At 40.0% G+C, this 10,000-nt stretch overlaps 1 protein-coding gene across 9 annotated transcripts in view; it reads right to left on the bottom strand.

Moving 5' to 3' along the window:
* Positions 1-10,000, bottom strand: part of LOC135096728 (uncharacterized) — a 171,018-nt gene that overhangs the window by 34,642 nt on the left and 126,376 nt on the right. For all 9 annotated transcript variants that reach the window (XR_010264968.1, XR_010264971.1, XR_010264967.1 and 6 more), the window contains one exon: positions 550-603. Coding sequence is in view for 4 of the 9 variants with exons in the window: in XM_063998463.1 (XP_063854533.1) it covers positions 550-603 (54 nt within the window). In the remaining 5 variants the exon portion in view is untranslated. The remainder of the gene's footprint in view (positions 1-549; positions 604-10,000) is intronic.

Here is a 10,000-nt window from a genome sequence, read left to right on the forward strand (position 1 = left end):
CGAGCTGCATTGCCGGCCGGGAGTCAGAGTCACAGGCGGCGGCAAAGCGGTGGCCAGGGTGTGGGAATCGCCTGCCGCCAGATAATTATTGGCGGTAATTCAGGCGCCACGACCCGAAAGTTTACGTTTGCAGTTATTGGTTGGTGTAATTACGCACCTCCCTCGTGCCGCCCATTCCGCCCAGTAATCTCATCTAGCAAGCCTCTGCTCCTCCAGCCTGCACACTACCTGCTCCTCTACGCCCTGCACAAACTTCCTACTCTTCTTGTGCCTCTTCTTCACTTCCCTTCACTCCTTCCCCTTCCTCAGCCCTCAAGGATGGCTGCATACTATCTCTTGGTGGAGGAGGAGGAAGAGGAGGGGAAAAAAAAAGGAGGATGAGGAGAAAAGACACACACTAAGAGGACACAGATGACGCCAAAGAGATAATTAATACAAAGAATAATACAAAAAGAGAGAAGGGGGGAGGGACAAGGAGCAGATCTTAGGTAAGCCTTGATCCTTACCTCATTTCTACCTGAGCGACTTGTAATGGACACGTGGGCTTACCTGTGTGTCAGAAGGATCCTGGAGACGCCCAGGTGTGTGTCTTCTCGACGAGGTCTGAGGAGGGGAGGAGGAAAATGATGAAATTAATGCATCTAGACTCGAGACTTTGAATCCGATGAGGAGACGAGATAAAGAGGAGAAATATAATGATTATATAAGAAAATGAATGTCAGGTAAAGGATTAAAAGAATAAAAAAAAGAAGTGGTTGATGAAAGGAGTGAAAAAGTGATGAAATTAATGTATTAATTAAACATAATATTTGTGAATCTGATGACGATATAAAAGAAAAAAAAGGAATAATGTAATGATTACACACACAAAAAAAATCAGGAAAAGGATTAAAAGAAAAAAAAGAAGTGGGTAACGAAAGCAGTAGGAAAGAAGGGACTGGAAAGGAGGAGGAAAAAGGAGATAACTTTTCCTTTCCTGATAACGTGTTGGTTTTATGTACACGTCACGTCACTCTGAAGGGAAAAAAATAACATTGAAAGAGAAAATATTTCCTGCACCTCGTCTAGAATTCAGTGTGTGTGTGTGTGTGTGTGTGTGTGTGTGTGTGTGTGTGTGTGTGTGTGTGTGCGTGTGCAAGCATGTGTTCATTTAGCCCCGTAAACGTTGAAATTACAAGCACTCATGCAGGAAAAGCTGTGGCGTTTAAGACACTTTTCCCTAAATTGACACGAAGCTCGCAGGAAGGAAATATTAAAGTGACTGTCATGCAGGTACGTCTGACATTTTGGCGTCTGGGAAAGAAACATAAAATTTAAAAAAGGAAAAATGAAGAATAAAAACGTACCTATTGTATATATACTACCACCTCCTCCCCCCACCTCTCTCTGTGTGTGTGTGTGTGTGTGTGTGTGTGTGTGTGTGTGTGTGTGTGTGTGTGTGTGTGTGTGTGTGTGTGTGTGTGTGTGCGCGCGCACGCGCGCGTGGGTATAGAGTCCATTTTTACAAGCGTTTTATACAGACAGAAAGCACGTAATAAACTTTTCACTGTCGACTCAACGTTCCCTTTTCACTGTACTTTCGTCCTCGCCTCGCTCGTTATGCTCCATCCACGGCCCTTGCCTTCACTTCCCTCCTCCACGCTCTAAACCTTCCCCTCACACGTTCAATTTTATCTCTCTCCTGTCCAAAAGAATAATGAAAACACTTTACGAGGATTGCATAACATATACGTGCTTTTTTTTTCTCTCTCTCTCTCTCTTGCTACTGTTGCCCTCTCCCTCTCTTTCTCTCTTTCCTTTGTACCCTCTGGCCTCCTCCTCTTCTTCTTTATCCTCCGTGTCCTCCTGCCCCAATAAAGCCGCTTACTTGTGTGACGGGGCACCTCATACAGATAGTGAGTCCCAGAAGTAGACAGTACCATGGTAGCAACTGGACAAGTCTCATTTGGAATTGGATTTTACGTCGCTTCTGTAATTCAGCCGCGTCTGTGTGGCGGTGCACCGAAGTTGAGCGCGGGGCAACAAAAGTACGAGGAGGGAGAGAGAGAGAGAGAGAGAGAGAGAGAGAGAGAGATTCCACCCTCTCTCACACGCCAGGCCTTTCCACTCTCCCCACCCCGCCCCTCACTGCAGGGCCGTCAGGTGTCACGTGTTGCGGGCCGCCAGTGTATTAGTCAGGAGTCGGTAATGTCACGGCCACTGGTTCTTCTTGAGTGTTGGCATCTTGATTAGTGAAGCGTCATTGGTGTCATTGCCTGAGTGTAGCTGTGGTGCATGTGTTCGCCCTTCGTCTGTTGGAATTTGAAGGGTTTTTAATGTTTCTTGTTTTTGTTTTGTTTTGTTTCGTTAATTTGTGTTTGTTTTTATTTAGGTATCCTTCTATTTATCTGACTTCTGTATCTGTTCTATTTATTTATCTATTATGAGTTATCTACTCGTTTACACAATTTTATTTTTTATTCAGGATTGTGTGATTAGTTCATGTGACTTAACTATTTGTCTATTCAAGTGACTTCTCTATCTACACATATGTACTTATTTCATTCACTCATCTACTTCGCATTCCACTATAAATGACAACTATCAATATTTTCAACACATCCATATTCTTATAAAAAAAAAATCTTATTCTTACACTTTCTTTTATCGAGCTTCGCAGGATCGAGCAAATTGTTGTTTCTGTTCGTGGATTTGGTGAAGCGGTAAGACATTTCATAAGATTCTGAAGTATATTTCTTCTTCGATTTATTGACAAAACTCAGGGTCATGCATGAATCTCGAGACGTCTGGTATACAATGTGCTTCTTGTCAGGAATCAGAGGAGGAAGATGAGAAATAAGAAGAAAGAGGAAGAAAAAATGACAAGAAAAGAAAAAAAAAGAAAGAAATAGAAAAAGAAGTGAAGGACGAGGAGAAGGAAGAGAAGAGGGAGTAGAAATAAGAGGAAAATACAAAGGAGGAAAAAGAAAAGAAAAGAAAAAAAACAAAAACAAAATTGAAAAGAAGCAGAAAATAAAGAAAACAAATAGAAAAAGAAAAGTAGGAGGAGGACAAAAAGGAAAAAAAAGAGGGAGGAGAAACAGAAGAAGAAGAAGGAGGACAGTATCAACGAAGCACGAATCTTGTAAATCAACACCTGCTCACCACAAACATCTAATTCCCGCACCGGGCAGCAAAGAAAACGCAACCTGGGGAAGTTCTGTCGAAATGTCCAAGCAAACCATTAAACATTCCACGAGTGCCACCAGTGGACAAGGTGACATGTGAGCTGAGATTAACACACTTCTTATGCTGCAGTCAGTGTCGGCCATGCACATTGAAGGGGTAAGGGGTGGTGGGTGGGGGGGACAGTGCAGGCTGAGTAAGAGTAAAGATCAGTTCAGTACTACAACATATACACTATTATTAAGCTCCTATTTTTACTCACTGTTCTTCTCCTTCTCTTTTGTACATCAGTAAAGGTCAATTGAATACTACATATAGTTCAGTATTATTAAGTTTCTATTTCTATTCCCTCTTGTCTTTCTCCTCGTTCTCTTCTTAATTCTATTTTTTTTCTCTTTTTTTCTTTTAATTTTCTTTGTCTTTGTTTTTCTTTCCATCTATCAGGGAACTCTTTTTTTTCTTTTTATCGTGACAGACTATGCCAGTCAGTACTTCCATAATTGTAATCTTGGTTGTATGAATCGGTGGAAAAAACAAAACAAAATTACTTTACGTTGCTTAGCATATCAGAAAAAAACTGAGTGAATTCCACCTTTGTGTATATTTCATCCACTCATGTAATTCTACCCATATCTATAATTCCACATTCCTGCTATAAATTCAATTCTGTATTCCAGCAACATGAATAATTCTAATCATACATACTTTATCCAAACTTACACTGAATACACGTACACAATAACAACACCAGCTTAATTTCAGCACTTAATAATTTAAACATTTACTGCGGTATACAACAATTCAGTGCACAGAAAGCACTGCCTAAAATAATTTCAAACATCTACGAGAAAAAAATAAATAAAAGAATAGCCTTTCCAATATTTAGCCAGTAAAGTATTTAGACGTGGCTGCAGAACAAAAGATACATCCCGGAGTGGTTACTTAAAGAATGACGTGTCTTGTAGCGGTGAAAGTTAATACAGAAGACGTGAAAGTTAATACAGAAAAATGTGAATGTGATCTGCTGAAATACACAAGGACGCAAACTTCTCCGCTATCCTGAAGGCACGCTGTAGGACACTCGTTGTCGCGGCAAAATATATCACGCGAGAAATTACGAGCAGGACTGGACTTGAAGAGGACAAGCTGCGGTATCGCTTAATAACGGAATCAACCTAAGCGGGATAATGCGATGAAACAATTTAATATCGCTCCGTCCAAGTTTGGGAAGCAGCGTGAAGAAGTTTCGGGGAGAATGACTTAATTATCAGATGACGGCTTGATGCTGGCAGACATCCATCCGTAAATACTAAGAGGAACAGAAAAATAGATAAAAAAAGACTGGTCCATATAAAAGCCAGGCTATATGTCACACGTCAATTACTAGGGTGCAGGTAATTATGTAAGAAAAAAATAGCGATTTTTATATATTTTTGTTCGGTATTGTTGAGTACAAGAGAATCAGTATCCTTTCGATTTTCTCCTTTGCATTCTTCACCAGAGACATAACTAGTGGGATGAAGATAAGGGGTTGACACAAGAAAAAACACCACTAGGATGCTTCAGTATAAAAATATATATACGTACACTGATACAAGAATTAGTTAATGATAAACTCTCCTCTACTGAATAAAAAAAACGTGTGTGCGCGTGTGTGTGTGTGTGTGTGTGTGTGTGTTTGTGTGTGTATTCGAAAGCGACTAGCTAGTATTTGTATGGAAGCTTATATTACATCCTGAACATTTCGTGCTAATCATCGTTATCACACCAAATGAAGCGTTAGGAAGGCATAATCACGTTTCACGCTTCGCCAATGATGAAACACCTCAACTTCCGGTAGTATTGTTCCTGACAATTGTAATATGACGCAGACAACACCACCAATCCCTGCACCACAATTGACTCTCACACCAACACGTAAATAAAATCACCTCTGTGCACTGATTTGTATCACTGCCCTCACACTGGACACGGATGGTCAGCTTGGCGGTTTCTTTGTCTGCACTGAGAGGTTTTCAAGGAGTTTGGCTTTAGCTAATAATATACTTCACTGTGTTATCAAGGTGGCAGTGCCGAGAACGAGGACTGGGAAAGTATACCGTAATATTCCGTTCCGTGGTTGCTGTAAAATGTCAGATGAATAGTGTATCAGATGAATAGTGTATGTCATGTGGAAAGTTATACAATTGTAGCATAAAAAAAAAAAAAAACAGAGCAATGGAGTAATGACAGAGTTCACGACGCATATAGATTCTGTCACTCATGCTACTACTTTGATTTATATTTAGTCACTGTCTTCTCAGTAATCAAGCTAATGTTATATATACGTATAGGAAGACGTAGTATTCCATAGATTTCAAGATATCTCACATTGTTATCTTGTCTCTACTGTTTATCTGTCTGTTAATCTTTCTGTCCCTGTTCGCTTCTCTCTCTCTCTCTCTCTCTCTCTGGGATGGTGAATGGTATCTACTTACGTAAAAACTCCCGCGCGCGTCACCCTGAGCGTGTCACCTTTCACCTTCCTTGCGGGCGACACGTGCGGCAAGGTGCAGGTGTACTAATGACGGCGGAAACTATTTTGCGTCACTTTTTGGGGAACAAGGCTTTTCACTTCGCTGGCGTTGCTTTAGGATGTTCATATTTCATAATTTTATAGAAAGAGTTTTGTTAATATTTTTACAACCTCCTTTTTTCTGTCTCCTGTTCCGGTTGACGTAAGTTCATTACTCTTACCTGCGTTTTGATCTGTGTGTTGCCGTAACGAGCTCCACGAGATTGCTAGGTGTGATGTTATTGTTTCGTTATTCCGTGACTAGCCATTTGCGTCATGCCAGCCACTTGTTCTTCGCTTGTTTTCATACGCGCACGTTCTGTTCTTTACTTTTTTTCGAACCTTTTTTTTCTAGTGTTCTCATGGTCATTTTGTAACTGTTGGTACTGTTCTCTTCGATTACTGCTATTGACAACGTTGGGAACTTTCTTGATCTTATATATATATATATATATATATATATATATATATATATATATATATATATATATATATATATATATATATATATATATATATATATATATATATATATATATATATATATATATATATATATATATATATATTATTTACATTAATTTCTTTTCTAGTTCTCTAGTATATTGTGTTCTTTCTCTTCCCCTTTCTAGCCTCTCTTTCTCTTACTCCTCCACGTGTTCTTCTATAAACAACATGTGAATTTGTCTGCCCCTAATATATTAAAATTTTGTTTCGCTAGTATCTTGCATTCTTCCTTTTCTTTTTTCTTGGTCTCCCTCCTCCTTCTCCTCCTCCTCTTTCTTCTCTTTCCAGCAATTCCACGTCAAATGGAGATGATCCTCTTCAAACAGGAGTACAAAACTGATCTGGCACCAACAAGCAATAGAGTAGCATCCCCACGTGCGCCGGACACTTCACCGCCACCCAGCTGTCCCGGCCCGCCAACACACCACAACAGCCTTCCCTGCGACAGCCTCCAAATTGCCCACGGGAAGCAAAAGGAGGAAACATCCAGAGAGTGTATTTATTTTACGGTAGGTTCATAAAATCGGATTAAACAGTAACATGGATGTCTCTTTCACCTCCCGCTGTTGCCTTGCCTCTTCTGCTTCTATTTTTATCTTATTCGTCTGCTTCTTTCTCTTCGTCGTTTTCGTCCTCCTCCTCCTCTTCCTCTTCTCCATCTTTTCTTTGTTTCCTTCACCTCCTGCTGCTGCTGTTTCTCTCCTCTCCCCCCCCTATCTCTCTCTCTCTCTCTCTCCCTCGTTTTTCTTATGTTCCTTCCTTCCTCCTCCTCCTCCTCCTCCTCCTCCTCCTTCTCCTCCTCCTCCTCCTCCTCCTCCTCTTTTTCTTCTTCCTCCTTCTTCTCCTCCTTCTCCTCCTCCTCTTCTTCTTCTTCTTTTCCTTTTTCTTCTTCTTCTTCTCTAACACCGTCAACGTTTCTTCTTCCTCTCATATTTTTGTTCTCTCCTCCTCCTTCTCCTCCTTCTCCTCCTCCTCTTCTTCTTCTTCTTTTCCTTTTTCTTCTTCTTCTTCTCTAACACCGTCAACGTTTCTTCTTCCTCTCATATTTTTGTTCTCTCCTCCTCCTCCTCCTCCTCCTCCTTCGGTTTTCATTTTCTTACGACCAGTGTTGTCATATCGCTTCCCACACTCAAAATGCCTTTAATTTCCACCTTTCTCCTCCACGCCTCCTTCCTCCCTCCTCCAGTGTCTCTCCTTCTCCACTCCAAGCCACACTCCTGCTTCTCCTCCCCTCTTCCTCCAATTTATCTTAAGAAGCCCTCAAGTAAAACATCTCTTATTATTATTATTGAGATTGCATTTATATTTTATACCTCTCCTCTATAAGTCTTAATTTATTTGAGTGAATGGTACAGTTTTCAAAGGTTTCTTTCTGATGTGGTAAACTGTTGAACTTGTGCATATTTATATTTCATGCCTCTCTAAGTCTTTATTCATGTGAGTGAACGGTTAGGTTAATGACTTTTTATTTATTTATTTTTATTTATTTATTTTATTTTTTTTCGCAGGGATCCTTCATAATAAATTTTCTCAACTGTAGTAAATTATCGAACTTGCATTTACATTTTATACATCTCACAGTCTTAACATAAGTGAGTGAATGATTAAGTTACACAACGGACTCCCTTTTTCCTACCTAGAGTCGTTCACAATTACTGGTCTGCCTCTTACACTTTTCTCACCGGTAACAATTCCACCTCCCGCGTCTCTAGTCTGGCTGTGATTGATCATGACGCTAAACTCCCGCATGGCCACCAGCGCTCGGAAGACAACGTCCCTTGAAGGTAACTGCTCAGGCATAAATTAATGGCTAAGCACGCACATATACATAATTTGTCATTTTATTCAGCTGCGCAAGTCTAGGTCCTCAGAAATCCTCTAAATCTTGCCTGCAGACATTTCTCATCCCTCTGCTGCGTGTGGGAAAGGAGAGAGGATCTGAGGAAGGCAGGAAGATAGGAAGGAAAGGAATGGTGCACGAGAAGGAAAGGTGGCAGAAAGAAATGGAGGAAAATGAGAAGGAAAGAACATATGATTGAACTGGAGGGAGAGAAATGGTGCCTGAAAAAAAAAAAAAAAAGGTATTGAGAAGAAAAGGGAGAAGAATAGTAAGAAGGGACATATAGTGCGATTAAAGGATAAATCTAGTAGGGATAGAAGGAATCAATGAATGAAAAAAAAAGTACGAAGGAACAGTAAAATGAAGAGAGACATGAATTAAAGAGAAAGAAAGTAAAAATGAAAGAGATGGTTATAGAAAGGATGAGGGGAAGGGAAGAAGAAAAAAGAAGTAGGATTGGAAGAAAGGAAATAAGGCGTTAATGAAAGAAGAAAGACTAATATATATATATATATATATATATATATATATATATATATATATATATATATATATATATATATATATATATATATATATATATATATATATATATATATATACACAAAAAGATGAAAGGAAAATAAAGAATGAAGAAAAAGAAGGAAGAGAAAAAAAAGAAGAGTAAAGAAAAGGTACGACAGTGAATACCTGCATGAATGTAGGAAGGAAGAAAGGTGTGAAACAAAGAAAGGAACTAAAAAAAAAACAAGGTAAAGGAAGGGAGAATATTTATATCTTCAATCCTTACCTTCCTCTTTCCATCTCCACCTCCATCACCTCCTCCTGCTCTCTCTTCACACCTCTTAAGCACTCAGTTGATTCTCACGTTTACCTTTCATCCCTTTGTTCTCGCCAGGCTTCCTCCTTGCACCTGCTTCACTCCCCATGCCAAAGCTCCAGCCCCTTACCCGCGCCTCGCTCCTTGCCAGCTCTCGTACAAACACGAGTATCAGTTTACGTATAGTCTCTCAGAGTGTAAATTTGACATGTTTTCACGATATCAAGGGAAGGAAAATCGGTCTTTTCTGTTATGGGAAAAAGAGGGTATAAGGATTTTCTATTCTAAATCGTATTTAAAAAAAAAAATTTATTTAATGCGTGGCATTCTTTCCCTTCCATTCTCTCAGTTCACCAGTTCGTCGCAGCCTTCACGGTCGCAGCGCAGGGTAGAGGAACAGTTTCGTTTGTAGTATTACGTGTGTGTGTGTGTGTGTGTGTGTCCACCATCCAATGCACCTGATCATGTTTGTCCGCGGCAGAATGTTTCTGTGTGTGTGGCCTGCGTCAGTCTGTTTGTGATTGTAATTGGGACACTGAAGGTACAACGATGTTTAACATGTAAACTTTGCCTTCGTCCAATACTACAATCCAAAAGTGGTGGGGTCGTTCGATTTTCGAGGAAGTGGTTTACGCTACACCACTGGCACATAAAGGGGAGGCTTCCGAGCACGCGGCGCTTAATGACAGCAGTACGACAAACTCAAATAGGGAAATGTAAAAGGAGGTCATTGCTCATCTTTCCTTTCTGTTTTGTGTGGGAGAACGAAAATTGCCTGTCTTCGTCTGGCCTTGGTAATGTGATGTGTGCTTATACTGCTTACGCTACAGCGACATTTTACGGTATTGCTGCTTTATTTATGATGTGCTGTTTGAAAACGTTGCTTCTATTCAGTTCATTCTTCCCCTCGTTCTTGTTCTTGTTACTTTCTTAATCTTGTTATTCTTTTCTTGTTCTTGTTCTTCTTCTGCTACTACTGCTGTTGATTTTTTGTGCTTTCAACATTTTTTTTAAGCCATTTTCCATTTACTATCCATACACGTCTCAGACACCGTTTTCTTGAAATATTCAGCTGCTTTGTTCTTGTAGGGGCTCTTCATCACATGCAGAACAG

The sequence above is a fragment of the Scylla paramamosain genome, unplaced genomic scaffold (assembly GCF_035594125.1).
Source record: "Scylla paramamosain isolate STU-SP2022 unplaced genomic scaffold, ASM3559412v1 Contig6, whole genome shotgun sequence".
Classification (NCBI taxonomy): Eukaryota; Metazoa; Arthropoda; class Malacostraca; order Decapoda; family Portunidae; genus Scylla; species Scylla paramamosain.